The 20,891-nt window shown below is 37.5% G+C and overlaps 1 protein-coding gene across 2 annotated transcripts in view; it reads right to left on the reverse strand.

Annotated features, from left to right (window-relative positions):
* Positions 1-2,854: 2,854 nt before the first annotated feature.
* The window catches only part of LOC106947689 (VPS10 domain-containing receptor SorCS1-like), a 59,227-nt gene continuing 41,190 nt past the window's right edge, over positions 2,855-20,891 (reverse strand). Inside the window, exons 18-27 of one of the 2 annotated variants that reach the window (XM_015032865.1) lie at positions 20,498-20,669; positions 17,867-18,053; positions 16,036-16,169; positions 15,839-15,962; positions 13,877-13,989; positions 13,053-13,187; positions 9,276-9,366; positions 6,867-6,975; positions 5,686-5,840; positions 2,855-3,287 (exon numbers count right to left, since the gene is read on the reverse strand). In XM_015032865.1, coding sequence (XP_014888351.1) covers positions 3,229-3,287; positions 5,686-5,840; positions 6,867-6,975; positions 9,276-9,366; positions 13,053-13,187; positions 13,877-13,989; positions 15,839-15,962; positions 16,036-16,169; positions 17,867-18,053; positions 20,498-20,669 — 1,279 coding nt within the window. In that variant the 3' untranslated portion in view covers positions 2,855-3,228. Of the gene's footprint in view, positions 3,288-5,685; positions 5,841-6,866; positions 6,976-9,275; positions 9,376-13,052; positions 13,188-13,876; positions 13,990-15,838; positions 15,963-16,035; positions 16,170-17,866; positions 18,054-20,497; positions 20,670-20,891 lie in introns of both variants that reach the window. The other variant, XM_015032864.1, reaches the window with a different exon arrangement.

Below are 20,891 nucleotides of genomic sequence, written 5' to 3' on the forward strand. Positions count from 1 at the left end.
TGAACCAAACAAAAAAAGGGGGAAAAATTTAAAAAAAAGGGAAAAAGAGAGAGAAAATTTTTTTTTTTTTTTTTTTTTTTTTTTTTTTTTTTTAACAAATAAAAGTCTGAAAAATGTACCAGCACTTATATTCAGTTTTCTTTAATTAAGATTTGTATAAAGACTTCAATGAGAGCTACCGAATTTTGGGAGTATGTCTAAGACCAGCACTGGATATCTACACTTGTTGTAGATATGCAGTGTTGTTACAGTGCAAACTCATCAAACTGCATTGAGTGTTTGTGAACATAATTTTTTTTTAAGTCTTGCCACAGTTTCCTGTTTGATTTAGGTCTGGTTTTTAACCCAGCCATTGTAACATATGAACATGCTTTGATCCAAATCATTTATTGTGGCTTTGGCTGTATGTGCAGATCTGCCATCCAACCGGAAGATGAAGCTCCACATATTCTCTTTATGTACATCTGCTGGATTTCCTTGCAGGATTTCACTGTGTTAATTAGCTCATTCATGTTCCCATTAACTCAGACTGGATTCTCGCTGCCAAGGCAAAAGCATTCACACATCATGATGCTGCTACCGCCATGTTCCACGGTGAAAATTGTGAAACAAGCAGGGTTCGAATTTCACCACAGATGGAGTTTAGTCAGACAGCTTGCATGCAAATGTTTAAATAGGTCTTTGTTAGCCGTTATGGTTCAGTCCGTGGTCATGTTGTTCATGCCGCGGAGTACGGTGCAGCAGGATGTTAAAGCCCGACTGGCTGCTTAATCCTCTCGTCACCTGGTCTTTTAGTTTAGGTGGACAGTCATGTTTTTGGTCAGATTGCAGTTGTGCCATGCTTCATCAGTTTTTGGATGATCGATCGGTCCTCCATGAGGTGTTCTCAGTAGTCAGGATATTGTTTTCTAACATGCTTTAAACATCTACATTGCATAGCTGTGTCATTTACACAGAGATGGAATCTACTGTCTGTATTTGGTGACTTCTAAAAACACAAAGTTGTACTGGATTTTCTTTAGGATGCCATGCCTTTCAGTTTTTCCTATTTGTAAGAAATTTAGTTTTTCTTCCTCTTCAAAATTATGGACTACTTTGTGTTGGCCTATTTCATCAAATTCCAATTACATACATTGAAATTTGTTGTTGTAACATGACAAAATAAAAAAAATATATAAGCAGTGACTAACATAAGTGGACATTTATAACTTTAAACACTAACATAAACGGTGTTTCTGGCGATTAATTCAGCAACCAGCCACACTGCAGTGCTGTTGTGTCTCTTCTTTATTCTGCAACCATGGTTACCTCTGCAAGATCAAACAAAAAACACTAACAACCCACTGAATAATCACTTCACTTGTAATGTATGAGTTGTCTAGCCTCTGGAAAAAAAGAAAGAAAAAAAGAAAAACAACAAAATACTGAAATACATTTTCTCCAAGGTAAGACATATTTTAAGCAGATCAAAAGGAAACAAAAACATCATGCAAATCTGTTCACGTTTGTATTCACAGCTTAATAACCGGGACTGAAAGATGATTAATTTCACTTAATAATTTTCCAAAAAAAAAAAAAAAAAGAAAGATCTTTGAACAGCTGTGCGAAGAGTTCTTCTGGGCTTGAGTTTATTTATGCTTCTGGCTCAATCAGGGGATTGCTAGGAAGAAGTATGGAGAAGCCTCCAGTCAATTTGTCTTACTGACATATGATGCTGACAACACTTAAAAAGAAAGTTTGATGAAGAAGGACCTCGGTACATATCCCAAAGAGACAGCGGCTGACCGAAGCCGTGTGCGTGGGCTGAGCCGCGTTGACAGGAGATACGTCTTCTCTATCTCAGTGTCCCTCGCAGCGCAGGAGACGAACAAATCTGCAGCCTTTTGTCCGCCGAGTCCTTGGGGGCAAACCTAGAACACATTGCGGGCCCCTTTGCATTTCTGGAATCTTGGGAGATGGTGCAGAATCAGTCCAGAATAAATAAGAAGGGCTTTAAGCAACACGAAAATAAACATAAGAAAAGAAGAACAAAAAAATGTAGTGCAAATGTTGAAAAGACACCACCAACCTTCACAGTAATCTCAGTTCAAAGAAAAAGATTTTGTGAGTGTGCCAAGGAATCTTTTAAAGCAAATAAACCTTGATCTTATTACTAATTAAACACAAACAGGGGAACTTTTTTTTTGTTATTTTCTCGCTGCTTCTTCTTAGTTCATGTAATTATTCCACCCTTGGAATGATTCAATAAATTTACATATTGCTCTCAGTACAAACCAGAAAGTACAAGAAACACAAACCAACAAAGAGGAAATTTACACTAGGTGTGACCATGTGAGAATTGAATGAAGCATTTCTTTTGGGGGCAAAAATCATTTGAATATTTTAGTTCAGTTTGTTTCAGATCCATGATGTTTCATGGTTTCTAAAATGACTTATTTGTGTCTCCTAAACAACAGGGATTTCGGAGAATCTCATCTTCTGGACACACCTATCTGCTATAATCTTCTGTTGTGTGTGTGTGTGTGTGTATGTGTTTTTTTCCTCCGCTATGACATATATAACATTGTGAGCTGTGGAGAGACAGGCTTGATGGAATACACAGATCCGGGCCTGGGAGCCCTCCATCATCTCCTGGATATTGCGAGTTTTCATTGGATGAGAATCTGGTGATAAGATTTACTGATTACAGAGAGCTTAATGAATCTGGTTCCCTCACTGTCTTACTCTGATAAGTCTGTGCAAAAAAAAAAAAAAGTAAACTTCACAAACACAAGTCCAATAATCAGGAAAAAAATGACAAATTGTCTAAATATATATATATATATATATATATATATATATATATATATATATATATATATATATATATTTTACACTCTGCTGTCGTACCGCTGTTTGATGTTTTCATATTTGAGCAGTTGCAGCTATAACCAGCTGAGACAAATAACTTTCGCTTCTTCCATTATGGATGTACAGTATTTACATAAAAAGATCAACGTCCTTGCAAAAATACAAGTATTTCAGTCAAAAACTGTTCCTTTTCAAGAGGCAAGTATAAATCTGTACAGTCTCCTCGGAGGGATTTAGGCAGCACAGTGTGAACTGGTCCATCCATGCATGGGTAGCAAAAGACTCGAGACCATTCAGTGTGACCGCAGCTTCCTAGCTTGCTGGAAGTAACTGCCAAAGAAGATGTATTGCTTTCGAGTCGGTCATAGACTTCCAACATTAAAACACACGGGGCGCTTCATCAGAGAGCTTGATGTCTGTGTGAGATGGCAGGTAGCCTGGCGAGGCAGAAGAAAGGGAAGAGACAGCGGAGAGATTTTATGTCGGTATTTGCATAGGAGTGTGTTTGTTTTTTTTTGCAGGCAAACACATTCATCTTGGATAGGCCGATTGTTTACTGTAGGTGCGGGAAGGGAAGGGGTAAATCAGCTGGAACCTCATAGATATCGCTTGATGAAAATGCTTTCACCACGCCGCTGCATTCCTGATGCACTAATTATTTTATTGGATCAAATAATTCACCTGGACGTGCCCATCACTTTAGCTGGCGCTTGATTGTGCTTCACTTACCTGTGTATACTAATACCTCCGTGTGACAAACTAAGGATGGCAAAAGCATAAATATACAGCACATAATAAAAGCAGCATCTTGCCAACTCGCATGACAATCCGGGGGGGCGTAAAGCAAAGCATCAGCACTTAAATTAAGTGAATCCCTCATTGCCGACAGCGAGCTGCAGCTTGTGGCCTCATTCCTCTACTGTTATAAAGGGTTATAAAAACATAAGACACTGCAATATTGTGTATCAGATTTTGGCTTGTTGTGCTAAGGTTTTGAGAATCAGCCAATAAAGCTTGGCTTCATTCAGAGACATCTAGTGAGCAAGAGACGCTCAAAGATTAAAAAAAACAAAAACTTTATTTAGTCCAGTCTGACCAAAGAGTTCATTTCAAGCAACCTTATTGTATTAACTGTTTATTTAGTCAATTATCACTTATAACTAATAAAACCCCAAATTCTGTTGGTTGGAAAATTTGAGTGTGGCATGAGACCAGTCATAGAGAAAATGATTTATAAACTGAAATGATGACCTGTTGAGTGTCCGTATTTATAAAAAAAAATAATCAGGGCACCTTTAGCAGGAATCACTACAATATTTCAGGGTGTCGTGTAAATAACATCCCCTCTGGCTCTGCTGAGGTGTTCAGGAAGCCCAGGTTGCTTTAATAGTGGCCTTCATGTTGTCTGCGTTGCTGGCTCTGATGTTTCTCAACATCCTCTTGACAATACTCCATTTTTTATTTTATTTTACTAGGTTTAGGTGAGAAGAGTTTGCTGGCCAATCAAGCACTGCATGGTCATTAACCAGGTATTGGTACTTTTTCAGTGTGGTCATGTGCCAAGTCGTGCTGGAAAATGAAAGCGGCATCTCCACAAAGCTTGGCAGCAGGAGGGGAGTATAGCTTTGGACTTTATAGAACACAGCAGACCTGCACCAGCAGATGGCATTGCTCCTTAAATCATCATTGACTGTGGAAATACAATAATGGACCTCGAGCAACTTGGATCCTGTGCCTTTCCAATCTTGGCCCAGAGTCCGGGAGATTGGTTTCCAAATGAAATGTAAAATTTAATTTCCTCTTTCTGCTCTACTTTATATGAAAGAGAACTTTAGATGGTCGAGCAGCCCAGTCCATTTTCTCCTTCGCTCAGGTACAACACTTGTGTTGTTTCAAATTCAAGAGTGCCTTAGCACAATGAATGCGACAGTTTTCTGGCTGACTGTCCTTCAACAGATCCACATAAGCTAATATATGACATTTCAGTATTAGGAAACAAATATACTTTATCACGGATGGAATGTTACTAAAATAAAACAGTGCAACAATCTGGTTACAAAACTGAGGACACACATACCTAATATGGTTTAGAAGTACATTTTACGTCAATTTAAATGTCTGGTCATGTTGAGTTCAAACCTTTAGCTATTTCAGTAGGATTTTTTTATTGTTATTTGCTTCTTTCAGAAAAAAGCCTTTGTTTGTTGACAAAAAGACTTAACGTAACCTCAGTGTGCAAAAGTATCAGACAGGTAAGGCTACAAACAAAAATCAATAATTCTGTAAATTAAGATTTCAGGAACTCTTAAGAGTTTTTAAGTCCTTTTTTAAACCATTATGAATGAAATGTATGATTCGATTAATTAATTACATACATTACATCAATTAACTACATTGTAATTTTAACTGGGTTCTATAAATGGATTTATAATAATAAGCAACTCAAAGCCACCATCGTCCAATTAGTCAGAACATGTCATATTTGAACAGAAAATATCTGAATATTTAAAATTAATATATGAATCAGTTTGCGCGATAAAATTAATCACACCACTAAATGTGTCAAGCTATCAGTTTAGACTGGCATAAAAAAAAAGATGCATGTGAAAAATACAGAGAAAAAAAAAGTTAATGCCTGCAGAGAAAAAGACAATTTCCTCAAAGGAATATCCATTTACCCTCATCATCACAAACAGACATTCATGCAATTTTAATTCCAAACACACCCACATTACAGTCTCACTGGAATTGTTGAAGGATGCTCCACTACAACATGAGTGAAAAAAAAAAAAAAACAACAAAACTTCCAAAAATAGGACATAGAAGCATTGATACCTCTGCTTTTTGAGTCCAGTTGTATATCCACATGGTCCAGTGAGGTCAGCTCATCCCCCTCAGGGTTTGGGACAGCTATGGAGGTCACCGCAGGGATGACCTCTTGTTCTTTGTCGGGCTTCTCTGTGGCGTACGTGTTCATGCCTGGGATCTTTCTGCAGGCGGTGCAGAGCGGGAGAGGTTTAGAGTAAAGTAGAGGTGCATTAATGGAAATCTGCCATCAGTTTTACTTCCACTAATGCTTTCACTGGGCATAATGTGTCACACACTATTTTTAACAGTTAAAGATGGCGGAGGATTGTTTGAAAGCTGGAAACTGGGGCGTTTTGCATTCCACTGGGCAACGCTCGCTCTCTTTCATATTGTTCACCTCAGTTTTCAATCAATTTTTCATCCCCTCTGATGCATCCCCAGTTCTGCCTAAAACTAACTTCTTGCATTTCTAATTTCAGATTTCTCCCTCATGAGCTTGTGCTGCAGCTGGTGCTGTGACATTCGGGGGGGAGCTCAAGAAATTCAAAGTTGATTTCCTAATGTAGCAATTACAATCCAGGAAGTTGAAGTCAAATAATGTTTCGCTTTATAATGAGCAATATTTTAGAGGAAGCAGACCGATCCCCTGTGAATGACATGGGATTTCTTGCAGCTGAGGATACTATTTACTGTATGTCCCACATTGTATAATATATGTTGTCTCAGGACTTATCTCCTCAACCTTTCCTGCCATTCTACAGAGTATGCCTCACCTTGAATGGCTGTGTTTAGCATTTCCGAAAGGTCAACGCTCACATTGTCAGATAGATGAATATTGATAACTGCAGGACTCTGACACCCATTCAGCACTCTGGGAGAATTGATTAGACTGTCATTCCCTGTAATATTCGGCAGATTGAGACAGAGGGGAATTGTCTTATTCCTCTAGCTATTATTGTGGCCATGGATGTCCATAACTCGGAGATATATGGAGTCTGAATACATGTGGAAAGTTTCAGGGAGTTCAGGGGTTGAGGAGCGCCTTTACAGTCAGTGGACAATCTGAACAATGCTGCGCAAACAGAAACGGGGCGAAATATTTGATCGTAGAATCAGCTTTTTTTCCCCCTATTGTTCTGAAACCCAGTGGAATGAATTTTGCATTCAAAGAACTCCACAGTGTATGTGCTGCACCTGCTATACTGTACCTTTTAAATTTATATATCACAAAGATAGCCAAGCCCATCAGCACCACTGACACCAGCATGATGACTGCAGTGCCACTGTGCCCACTGTCACTGCCGTCCACAAGAGGAGCTTTAAAAGAGAACGAGCGAGAAGATTAGTGATATGAACTTTAATTATAGAACATTGATAAGAACTCTGAAGCCAATTCTTAGGTCCTAAACTGGCACATTGTTAAAACCCTTTATCAGCCGTTAATCCATCCATTGGTTTCATTCTTGTTAAGATGTTGATGTGCCCCTGGGCAAGGCACCTATCCTGCTGTGGGTGTGTACATTTGATGATGCGAACAGGTCAACCAGTCACTAGTGTAAAGCACTTTGAGTGTTTGACTGGAAAAGCACCATATAAATTCAGTTCACTTACCATCTATCTTTTAAACTACTCATCTAAGTCCTCTCATGCTGACTTGACTGTTTGCTTCAGCTGAAAAAAAAACTCAACAACATCATTCCAATAAAAATGCAAAGCCTCACAGTTACTATTAACTACTTTGTGCAGCTGTGTTTCACACAAAAGCTTGTTCGGTTTGCTGTTAGGTTGAGACATCAGTGCACTTTGATCCATCTGCCTGCTTGAGCTGCTAGCTAGCTGCAGCTTCATTAATTCATATGAGAGTTCAGGTGGGATTTGTATTTGAAAAAGTGAGATGAAGAAACTTGTTTCTTATATTAAGAAACAAGTTGAGTGGCTGAACAAACTGCATAGTTAATCATTTGTGGTTCGTTGTACATTACATCGATGACTTTTGCTATTTTTAAAGAAAATATATTTATTTTCTTGCTAATGCGTTAAGCCTCTTGGATACAAGGTTAGGGTTGCCAGAACTGGTAGACAGTTTTCAGCACAAACCCAACGTAAAACCCTCCCATCTAAAAAAAATAAATAAATAACACCCCAAATCTTAATCTCTGTCAAAACTCGTGTTAAAGATAGCCAGATACTGTAAAATTATTTTTAATGATAATGTCACACATTCTAGACCTTTCAAAATAGATTAACTAATCAAATGAGGGGAAGAACAAAGCATTGTCCAAGTTGTTTTTCAAACTTTTCTGACACATTTGTACAACTATTTTGTTAGAATTTACTATTAATACTTTCTAATAACCAAATGCTGTGAAAAGCAGCCACAATTTTAACAACCTGCCCAAAGCATATTTTTTTTAACAGCCCAACATGTTCAGTTGGGTGGAAACCCATCAATTCTGGCAACACGGTAGTCATCTGAACACTGTTAACCAATGACAGTCCACATTACAACTGGGATATTCAAATGCAACCAAACCAAAGTGACCTGCTGATTGAAGCAAACAAAAACAGAAATCTTGGAGATGTTTTGAGAAAGCAACAAGATATTTCCCTCTAACACAAAATCAAATTGATGTTTTTGGATCTAATGAAACTAAGATCCATGCAACACTTTAAACATCAGAGGACTGATGTAGAGGAAATACACAGTCCAAAAGGGAAAGATGATGTTTTTATTAAAAATCATAAGATCAAACTCAATTATGCAGCTGTATCATCCAGAGCAGACCCGGGTCAGCAGAATCACAGTGTGGTACTGAGGCAGTACCACATAAGGCAGCAAGCAAAGATTGCTTCTGACATCAGAGAGAACCGCACAAGTAATTTTTTTGGTTGCTAACACACTTCATTGGATTGAGATTTATCCGAGTAGAATGAGAAAGTGAAAAACAGAAAAAAAAAACCTTCAGTCTCACTCTAGAAGAGAGCTTTAGCTAGCTAGTTGCTCCAGAAACACAGAAAGAGCATGATAGCTTGTCTAGTTTGCTTGTAGTTTGCTGTTAATTTAGGAAAAAAAATCCACTTTGAAGTGGATCCTTTTTCAGTAAAGATATTTTTTTTTCAATTATTTAATTGAATCCATAAAAATACAAAACATTAAACACATTAATAATTGTTTCACAACCATCAGTGTGATTACCAGAGCTACTTTTAAAAGAACTACTCTCAAAAAGTGTGGTACACAGTGGCGAATCTACCGAAAGCATTATCTTAACTAGATTTCTTTCCCGTTTCTCAAAGACATGACTTTCAAATTCAATTCACCTGCAGAAAATAGCTTTTTGTTTAAAGCTTGACAGCTCTTTTGACTTCCACTTGTCCATCTCATTTAATCAAATGCGGTCCGCACAATATGCTGTCACGGTCAGGTGAATGGACTGGACTTGAAATGAGTGAAACGGCGGTCCAAACGCACACTTTAAAAGACCTTGAGGAAGCCACAATAACTATTGGCTAAGACCTCTCTTAGGTCTTAGCCAATAGTGGCTCTTTGGAGAAAAAAAGAAATGATGAAAGACGGGAACAGGTGGATCAGGCAGGGAATACAGGGACACGCTTACCTGGAGACAGCCGTGTGGCATACACATTCACCTGCAGCCCGGGTTTGATTGTAAACTCGATGAGATCCTGGTTTAGAGCACTTAGCAGAACCTGAGAAAGCAGCAAGGAGGAGCGAAATAGGAGCAGCAGAGAGGACTGCGTTAGCTGCAGCCGTCCACCAATAATCCACATTCATCAATATTTCACCCACAGTCATTTCCACCAACAGCATGAATTATGGGTTAGGGGTTTCTGTTTCCTTCTAAAGAGGGGCAAATCTTTAAGTGACGCATGCAAAACTGGACCTGCCACACCGAAACTCAACAGGCTTTAAGGACTTTCAGGCAAAAGGGCGTCCTGCTTGGAGCGCAGCTGTGACATTTAAAGAAATATTAATCTTTCTGCTACGTCTCCCATGCTGGGAATATTTCCTCCATACCTTCATCAGCGTAAGTATTCTAAAGAGGATAAGAATTACCCATTTAAAAGTTCAACGAGGCGGTGTTATAGGAAATCAAACTATGTACTAATATCATAAAATAGCTGTTTTAATTTCGTCTCCCTTAAGTGCCGAAAGTTCCTCAGCTTTTCACACCTTGATGAAACAGTCATTTAGCAGGGGAGCAAAATGCCTTCCCAATGCATATTTGAGTCCTTAGCCATGCCTCACTAATTCCATCTCACTCTTTCTCAAATCTTTCCACTGGTTAAAATTAGACTGCTCTACACAGCATGAATAATTACTTTTTGTTCTAGTGGCATATCAGGGTCAGTAAATCTATTACACATTTTAATAAGCCCGCGCCACGCATACACTTTGCCACGCACATGTGTGCGTGTGTGGGCACTGCTCACTTAATGTCTCCATGCTGAAAGTCGTTCGCTGGAGATGAGAGAACAGTGAACTGAAGATTTATTACCCTATTGTCTGTGAGGTTCTGCCAGGTAATCAGACAGGCTTTAGATAAATACATCTCTTTAATTCCCAGTCCCCAGCAGCCTGCCCCAGTTTGTCTCCCTTCTCGATGGTGCCAATTATATGATGCATCAATGTAATTAAATACCTATTAACTTAGTTCAAGACTGACTGTGAGCCAGCAAAATCATGTTTACTCCCAATGAATAAATGAGCTTCCCTGCACTACACTTAAAAAAAATATATACTGCTTTATTATTTTTGTTACATGTTTGATACCTTTGAATAAACAATGTAATAATCAATTTCAAGTTGTCTTATTTTTTTGCCATTGGAACATGGTAACAAAAACATGAAGTGTGATAGCTCTGAATAATCTTTTTCTCATAATATCATTTAAAGGCTCCTGCAAACTTAAAGCTGAAAAACACATCAGGGTGTCTAATGACACGTTCTGCTTTGTGGGTCTCAACTGAGAGGCAGGTGTTCATATAAAGGATGGCATTGCCCTCTAGTGTTAACTTAAAGTATTTTGCTTTTAGGCAGGAATGGAATACGTGCAAGACTGATTAAACGGTGAATTATTTGTCACGTTGGAGCAAAATACGCACAAGCAAAATATATTTTTACGACAGCTGTCAGAAAAAAACCCAAACAAACCCGAATTAATTAATTTTGTGCAGCATGACTGATTATAAACCCAGAAACATTAGGAATATAAGAATCGAGCTCAGTGGCTTTCTGAGATCAGATGGATGTTCCTGCTTGCAGAGAACAATGAGCCCGTCGAAAACACATTCTTCTTGCTCTCTGTGTGAACACTTAATGGACCGCACCAGAGACTTTTTGCATGTTTTAGCCCAATTACTGCAAAAAAATGTCCAGTCCTCATTACAGCTGTTCTTTTCTGAGGCATGATATGCCTTGGCATCTATTTATTTCACTCTGGTATTAAAAAATAAATAAATAATACAATTGTGGGGACCTTAAGCTGCTTGGCTGCTTCAGGTGATCAATCACAATGAGCATCACGCCTGCATTTGTATTTGTCAAAGTTAACCTTACGAATGTGAGGCTAAAGGTAGCAGATCTTACAGCTCAAGATTCGCTAAAGATGGTGATTATGTAATGGGGAAAATGTGTGCATTCATCATTGATGTATGGCAGCTCCAACAATACATTAATGTTTTAAAAGGCAGGCTGAACTGCACTCAATTTAGGGTTACATTAGGATTCTTCATATTCTTCTTGTTAGATTATTAAATATTATCAATATTGTTATTACTATTCTTCTTATTATTTCTTGTTTAAGTTTAGAACTGGAGTTTCACAGTTTATCTGTGAAAGCAAATTTTTGCTCTCGACATCGGGCTAGAGAGAAGTGCTACTTACATACCTGCCATTAGCCACAGCAATAAAACTACCTAAATGTAAATAAAATGAACATGCTCTGGCAAACATTTGTGGTTGGCTTTGTGCTAATATTATTATGACACATATGACCTGCTGTAGTTAAAGGAAAAAGCTATTGTGGCAGGAATCCCTGACAAAATCTTCTTCCACCGCAGGACAGAGCATGGCACCACACTGAAAAGCCTGCTCCAGGAATGTCACAAAGAATATAACAATGCGCCAAGGGTGCTGGCCTGCTTTTCAGCTCACATCTGATCAAGTGCCGTCTATATACCGCAGAACAAATCCGATCCAGAAGTCCTGCTTCACAGAACCAGGAGAATCTCAGAGGATAAGTGTGGAGGTGGAGGACGTTGACAGTTCTTGGTAGGTGAATGTTTTAGTGAAAACTGAATGCCAGCAAAATGTAATGCAAGCGTAAAAACAAACTAATGTAGTTTTGATGACTTGCTGGAGTTAATTTTGTAGTATAGAGGCTTCTGAATTCTAATTCATTCACAATAATAATAATAATAATAATAAAGTTCAAAAATATGTTTTGTATTCTTTGTGATAATGTATCGTCTGATACTAAAATGTCTGTAGCACATGCATTATAACAGGTATGTTTCCATATGTGAATATCTAAATAGGGATAACTAGAATTTTATCCAAATAAATATAACCCAAGTAAATACAAAAATCAGTTTCCAAATGCTGTTTTCATTTGAAAGGAAAAAGTTATTCAAATCAGCCTGGCCTGACATGCATAAAAGTAGCAGCCAGCCTCATGAAACCATGTGGCATGATGGCTGAAGTCATAAAAGCACTTAAATAGAACTTGACAGACAACATAAGGCAGGTGAAAAGATCTTATAAATAATATGTCACGTTCTAAAGAAATTCAAGAGCAGAAGCGAAACAGATATGAATTAGTCCAGAAAAGATTACGGACATTTCTAAGGCATTGGGACTCCGTCAAACTACAATGAGAGCCATTCTCCACAATTCGAGTGGTGAACTTTCCCAGGAGAGGCCAGTCTACCAAAATTACCCAAACTCACCCAGAAGGTCACAAAATGACCCAGAACAACATCTAAACTGCAGGCCTCAATTGCTTCTCTTAAGGCATGTTATCATGATGCAACAATACAAGAGAAGCTGTGCAAAACTAGCATGTATGAGAGAGTTGTGAGGGGAAAAAGACAGCTGAAGAAAAATTCCCAAAAGACTTCTGAATGATTCCCACGACTTTTTGGAAAATATTATATGGTCTAATGAAACGAAAAACTAACTTTTTGGAAAGTGTCTTGTTGCATCTAATGTAAAACAAGAAAAAGAACTAATAATAATATTCTACCATCAGTTTGTGACATTGAGCTCAAGCCTACTTGAGATATTCAGCAGGGTAATGGGATGCTATCTGTCTGTTTTTGAGTATCACACTGATATTCACCAGAAGCTTCTGAATAATTTGTTGAGACAGTACCTGATCCAGGTGTGCCCACTTTTCATTCATGCCTCCATCTCTTGACCTCCTTTCCGGTACAATGAAGACCTCGGCTGTAGTCGGTAAACCTGGAAACAGCTTGACCAGGAGTTGGTCCTCATTAATCCCTGTGACCTTTGAAAATATCAACAAAACATTGCCAGTAAGCTCTAGCGTCCAAGTGAAGTGGAAGTCTGTGCTTCGGACACAAAGATATTACCGGAGTTATGAGAGTCCTCTGTATTACAGAGAAAAGGCTTCCTGCGTTCTGCTTTATATATCATTTGCCGTAATACTGTCAGGATCTAATCCCTGGATCAAGTGGAACACGGCAGCTCATTCTGACAGATTTTGGTAAAGGCTGGGGCTTTTAGTGCATTTATGCCATAACCAGAGGTCTACTGTCAGTTTTCTGGTGTAGAGCGTGGTACAAATCTGACAGGACAGAAGGTCAAAGTGAATGTTTCATACTGAGGGCTACTGTTGGATATATATAGAACAGAGTATCCAGGTCTTTTACATAACCTGCTATGCGATGTCTTGAAGAGAAAACCAGTCACAACTTCACTGCACTTAGGTTCATTTTACTTGGGGTTTTTATTTCTACTGCAGCAAACGAGTTCTATTTGCAGTAAGCTGATAATTAAAAACTTTTACAGTTGTACATGTAACAATTGCACTGCTAGTACTGAGATTTGAGATGTAAAATATGTTTGGCATGTTACTAGACAGATACTAACGTTCTTTCCATGCAAGAATAAGAATGGACCCTCTCCTGAGGCAGAAACATCTAAGAGCAATACAGTATTGTCTTTGTGACCTACCTGAACTATGCAGGTCTTCACAACTCTGCCAATGTCTTCTCTCCACTCAGATACCCCTGGGTTCATCTCATCCAGATTAGAGGAAAAAACCAAATGATGTGACCTGAAATAATCTAAAATATAAGAAAAAAAATAAATACTTCAACTATGTGAGTCAGCAATAAAAAGAAGAAAGGACATTTTTTCTTCCCAAAGATTATTTTGGTTCAGTGACACTGCCTCTATTTTGAAAATCTGCTGTTGAGCCTTGTGCGTGCAACAATATCAATATGTAAACTCTATTTTATTAGGTATGGGTAGAGAATACAATGAGGCGTTACAATGATTAAGGATGCTGAAGTCACACTATTGACTGGAAGGAAATTAACGGTTGCTCTGTAGAGACTTGCTATACTGAAAAGACAATAAGCTTCAACAAAGAATTTCATTAAATGAGAGTTTTTGTTTTGGGAAACAGTTCAAAACTAATTAAACCTGGAGGAATATATATTCTTTGAATCTGTAATGATTCTGACTCAAAGTAAATATACCATAAAATACCAAAAAATATAGTTTTCTTGTCACTAGCAGAAAAATTCAACCAGAAAATTGTATTTAAACACTTGGCATGGTTTAAATGAAATTAGTGAAGGAATTAGATTTGCTAAAATGAGATAAAATAAACTAAGCTTTTGGACAAAAAATGTTGTGAGGTTCTGGTTCCTAAATAGATTCATTTTGAAATAAAAATAAAAATAAATCAAAAATCAAAAAAATGGATTCAGAGTTAGATTTAACTTTTCAAAAAATCTATAATTTTTTTTCTAGATTTTGTAGTTTTATCCTAACTAAACTGTCACAAAATATTATTTACAGGGAACAGCTACGTCAGAATTTAGATCCACCGCCAGGGGGCGACAGTAACACACAGGCAACCAGGCTGTGAACTTTTCATCATGCGTCTAATCATTTCATTCGTAATTTTATTCATTACTCCAGGCTTCAGTTAGAGGTTCTTTCTAAAAAAGTTTATTTAACGAACATAATTCAATAACTGGGAAGTTTTGTTTCTTAATATTTGCTAAAACTAATCTAAAACTATATTTATTCTGTTTGCTAACTGCATGTTGACTTGGTTGAATAACTGGCTTTTGCTGAAGAACCTCGGGATTACCTGTTAAAAAAAAAACTAAAAGGAGTCTTCACCACATGTACGTAGCCTTTGAATTTATTTTTACTGTATTTTCATTAATTGTGAAGATACACATTGATACAATTGACCAAACACTATGCATGATTTAATTAATCTGCACAGACATATTAAATAAATGAGAATTTGCCCCCCAGTCATGCTTGTTTGTCAGATTAGAAGTTTTTTTTTTTTTCAAAAACCTTTCAAAAGCCTTAAACTTACTTTTTATTTACCCCACTTTTATGTCTATTTTTTTCTTAATCTTTTTTAAACATTAGCTGCCAGCAGAAATTCACAATTAACAATTAGCATTAGATCAGTATGTGTATGATTAATTGATACTTCTTTCTTTTTCACTTTCCAAAAATATTCGGATTTATCGAACATGCGGTATTATTCTCTGAAAACTCAGTAATACTATTTCTATTGATTGTGTGATTCCTGACTGAACCTGTTGACTCTTGTAAAAACATGACAGATTTTGGCCCCACATCAAACTAAGTGACCTCTTGCTTGTAGATATTATTTACTGGAGTCATCCAGCCACATTCCCTTACTGCAGACAAATTATCTGAAATTATTCTAAACCATCAAAGCATCTTTAAAACGTTCCTTGGTGAGATAAATTTTCACACGTAGATGATATGTTGCAAGCGGAGGCAGTGTGAGAAAAACTTTGGGTTGAAAACCTAACCTGGTATGGATTCAAATCCATGGCATGGTTAGCAGAATATGGAGCTTTATTTAATTCACTATAAGCTTAAACAAATATAGATAATAAATGCTTTTACCATAAACTGCCACTCTGATTTGGTCCTGGTGGACAGTATTACCAGCCAAAGCCTGCACAGTAACAATGTGACTTCCCTCTCTGGAGAAAGTGAAGGTGATTGCACCATCAAGGGTCACAACTGGCTGCAAGACAATGGGACATAATATGTAATTCTCTGTCATGCTTTCAAGGCCGAGTTGCCTGCCGATGGCTTACCTCTGTCTTGTTATCAAACCACCAGAAATATGTGACTGTTCCCACACTACTTGGGCGAAGTGTTGTTGTGAAATTCACTGCTTTGTCTTTAATGACCACCAAAGGAGCTGAAAGTTGCACCTGCTCGAGGTGACCTTTAGAGAGAAAACACACAGAGTGTGAAGTTACACCTTTTATTAAAACAGGGCTAAATTTAATGCCTCCCCGGTGCGTCTAAGCTTCAACAAATGAAATGTTTGTAATATCTGGCACAGCAGAGACCAAGTGGAACACACTAAACCCACTGGTGGACAGCGTTAAAGCTGTTTGCACTCCAGAAGTCATTTGATTTCTGCACATGGGGAATTTTTTTATGTTTTTCCAGCCATAAAATTGTCAATACTAAAAACCACAACAGTAAGTTTGTTTTAAATTGATCAGTGGGGCTCTGTGGTCGTAAGGAAATGCACACAGCAGTCCATTTTTCTGCTACACAGGACGCTGGATTAAAGTAATGAAAAAAGACTACAGTTATGTCCTTGATAAACTATACTAAAGGGCATGGGCGAGTACAAAGTGCAAAGTCCTTACAGCTTTCTTAATTTAACTTTTCTTTGCTGCACTTTGAAGCTTCAGCTCTTCAGAAGTATTTTAAAAATCCAATGAAGATAACCTCAGGAAATACAAAATGCAGCTTTTAAATGATGATTGCATTCATTAAGAGAGAAAAAAAGTATCCAAAAAGTATCTGACTGTTTTTGAAAAAGCAGTTGTTCACTAAATCAGTATGGTTACTTTTGCAGAAATAACTATCATCAAGTATTTGTAAAAACTGACATTAAATGTTTTTTGTCACTGTGGAGGAATTTTGACCCACTGTTCTTTATAGAATTGTTTTCATTCAGTCACACTAGATGGTTTTGCATGTCATACCACAGAATCTTAAACAGATTTTGTTGAGACTTTGACTAGGTCACTCCAACACTTTCATGTTTTTAAACCTATTCGCATGACCAGAGCATAATCGAAGTGCACATGAGCATTAGGATGTCAAAGTAAAATCCAAGTTTCCTTGTTAAATCATCAGCAAGTCTTCTAGATCTAGCGATCACAGACCGTCACACCACCATGCTTGAATGCCTTTTTTGAAATGCTGAGTTAGTTTCATTCCAGATGTAAACGGACACATACTTTTCAATTAGTTGCAATTTTTGTCTCATCAGTCCACAGAATATTTTCCCAAAAGTCTTAGGAATCATCAACATGTTTTTTTTTTTTTTTCTCTCTGAGAGAGATTTGCCCAGTTCATCTCATTTTGTTGCATCATAAATAAAAAAAAAAGATCTGCTGTTCTGGATTCATTCATCTTCTCTCAGATAAGTTACTCATGTGCTCTTGGAGTCCTTTTGGTAAACTGGTCTCTGATTGGAGGCCAGGTTCATCACCCTTCCCAAACTGATAAATGTCAGTAACTTCATTTGTAATGTGTCATTTGAAATGGTGCTTGATGTGTTGCTGTTAAAGTATTTTAACCTACTTCATGTTGTCAGACCGGTTCTGTTTAAGTGATTTCCTGGCTTTACAGGCCTGCCAGTAAAGGTATCATTTTAAAACTGCTTTTTGTATTTACTCAGGTTATCTTTGTCTAATATCACAATTTGCTTGATAATAAGATAAAACATAGAAAGACATCAGAAGAACTCTGTCGGGGGTGGGGGAAATACTTTTTGCAGTGCGCTATAAATGAGTTATTTCTTAATACAAAACAACTGTGATATATATATATATATATATATATATATATATATATATATATATATATATATATATATATATATATAGTTTGACTTACAGTTCACGTGGAGGTAGAGGAAGACCCTGTCAAAGCCGAGATGGTTACTTGCTGTGGCTGAAACTTGATAGATTCCAACTTTATTGTAGATGTGCTTGACCCCATCATCGATGGAGCTGATATTAACGTAAGATATGGCAGTTCCATCACCAAAGTCCACTGTTATGCTTGTCATCGAGCTGAGACCCTTCAAAAAAAAATAAAAAATAAAATAAAAAGAAGAAAAAGATGAGATGCTGTCATTCATCCTTGTCTTTTCCCCCGTGCAGCCACTGGTTCATAACAGGAGCACTTTCAATAAAACCTACGAGAACAAGGTCTTGTTGTAAATCACGTCGATGCATATTTATTGGATGCGCCAGGGCTATAGCCTTTGTGACAGCATCTCTGATTCACAGCACATTAAATAAAAACATGCAGCATGTGAGTAATACCCCGTTAGGTGTATTTTGACGTGTGGTAAAAGCAAATCGCAAAAGCAGTCTTGTAAAACACTCCCCTGAAATGTGATGGTAAATAGTGACTGTTGAGTTTAGGTAATTGCAACCAGAAATGTTTACCTTCACATCCTAAGGAGAAAAGCTTTGTAGCTGGAAGGCTTATTGTTATGTAGTCTGTTATAATCCCTTGCAAATATATTCATGGTCCTTCAACGTTTTCACATTTTACCCTGTTAAGGTAAGACATTTTGATGGCTTTTATGAAACAAATCAGCAGAAAAGGATCCCATTTTCAAAGGAAACACAAGATCTATGATCAGATCAGTCCATCAGTGTTACTTTCCTGCTACACATATCATGTCGCATGAAGGGAAAAAAAAAAAAAATGTTTCGGTCTGTTCTCAGTTGACTACAAAACGTTCTTCGTGTGTCTTCGATACAGCTTGAACAAACAGCAAAACATGACTTTCCTCCAGAATTACAAAGGGGCATTTTGGTTTGTTTTTCATTACAGTGCTCTCTGCCTTCATAATAGTCGCCTGGGAAGGTTTATATCATCCCCTTTCCCTTTTTAAAGATGGATTGAACAGTGCTCAAAGATCGAGAAATAGTTTGATGATCTCGCTGTGATAATTGTCCTTCAACTTAGGTGCTGATTGTTCACTAATGCCCAGAAGAGCTGTGTACACTGAGATTAAACTGTTCAAAAATGGGATTTGTTTATTAATCAAGTGATTTTCTAAAAAGCAGCTCGATGCATTGGACTTTTATGGAGATAGTAAATATTGCTGAATGCAAACACATGCTGGATTTTTCAGATGCTGATTTAAATAAAAAAACAAAACAAAAGAAAATCCATCCACTTCAAATGAATCTACTACTTTGTGTTAGAACACTGTCACACTATAAAATGTCAATTATGTACACTGAAATTTGTGCTTATAGAAAATTGTAAGAAAGTCACTAAGTCTAGCCCTGGCTCCCCTTTTCTTTCAACCAAAAATTCTGTGGCTGAAAATAGAGTTGCAAGGGAATACAAAAAATGTATTATTACAAACTTCATTTACTCCATTGTAGTTGGTAATGTTACGTTGCTTAACTCTAATTTTCTCTTTTAAATTAATAACGTCTTCTCTATCAATGTATGAACATTATCCCCCAGGCGTTTAGCGAGTGGAGCAGTTCTCTCCTCTCCATCACGTACTCCCTGCTCCCTGCAGCGCCTCTCCTTTCCAGCATCTCTCACGCTCACATCAAGTGTAAAATTTAAGACTCTTTTTTTTTTTTTTTCTTTTGTGAAAATTGGCACACAGTCAGCAGTGAATTGCTTACCGCAGGTCTTAAAACAAAAATCACAGTGTGTGAATCATTTAAATACACTCCCCCTGTGATCTGAAATGGGAGCACAGTGGGAAATTACACCCGCCTCTGGCCAAAAATAATGCAACAAGACCAGACTCCAAAATCCCCTTTCATTCACTAATTCATCACTAAAATTCTCCAGTTACTTGCGAACCAAGTTTCTTAACTCCAAAGAAGAGAGAAAAAAAAATATTTTTTTTTTCTTGGTTTGCATCACTGCCTCTGTTATTAGCTGCTTTAAATATTTGATCTTACGCAGGATTTTAACTCTCGTCACATGAATGAAATCCTCAGGACTGAGATATTAATCAACAACGATACGCTCCTACAAGGCTGTGGGTTTGTGAGACACTTGCAACTATTGTTGTTGTTTTTTTCCTACATACCAACTTGAGAATGCACAGCGAAGCCTAAAGTATGTTAAAATCTGGTCGTGATTAACCTATAATTGCATTTTCCAAGATTGAATTGCATTGTGTTGTAACTGATGAACCACTTTAAACATGTGATGAGAGGTGAGTTAATGTGTAGTGAAAACAGGTGGCTTTGTTTTCGATCTATGTACCGTTGAAACCGGAGGTTTGCATGCACTGAATAAAAAGACACACCATCCGTTATTTAAATGACACCAAACGTCTCTCGTTTTAGGTCAGGTTGAATTATATTGAGCGAAAAGATCGAAATCAGAAAATGTGCATACATTTCCCAAATATTTGGTATGAGCTACCTTCTATGTTTGCTGATATTAGACAGATGTTTTGTCAAGTGTGTAGTGCTGCTCTTTGTCTTTTGTTTTGTTTTGTTTTTGTTTTTGTGATGAAATCATCACCTCTTCCAGAAAGACCAAGAAGGTAACATTCCTTCCCAGCGTTGCTACAAATGTGCCCTCGCTGGTGAAGAGCTGGAGGCCCCTGGGAGCCTGGCTGGGACACTTTTGTTGCCTGGGGCTGTACTTCAACAGACTTCCCTCGGTGCAGTTGTTCGACAAAGCCTTGCGATATCTGGAATGAAATTAACAACAAAAACACTTTTGCACGCTTTGAGTGAAAAGCAGACAAATAAACCAAAGTTGGAAAAACTGAAAATTTAAAAAGACAGGGAAATGCCTTTGCTTTAATGCAGATATTCAGTTCAATTGTATGACATTTAGTTCCATTTATTTTTGTCGTCGTTTATTGTACATTTATGAATGGAGATACGCAACACGATCTGTGTGATTCTAT

The sequence above is a fragment of the Poecilia latipinna genome, unplaced genomic scaffold (genome assembly GCF_001443285.1).
Source record: "Poecilia latipinna isolate Pla-1442-1.1 unplaced genomic scaffold, P_latipinna-1.0 Scaffold252, whole genome shotgun sequence".
NCBI classification, from domain to species: Eukaryota; Metazoa; Chordata; class Actinopteri; order Cyprinodontiformes; family Poeciliidae; genus Poecilia; species Poecilia latipinna.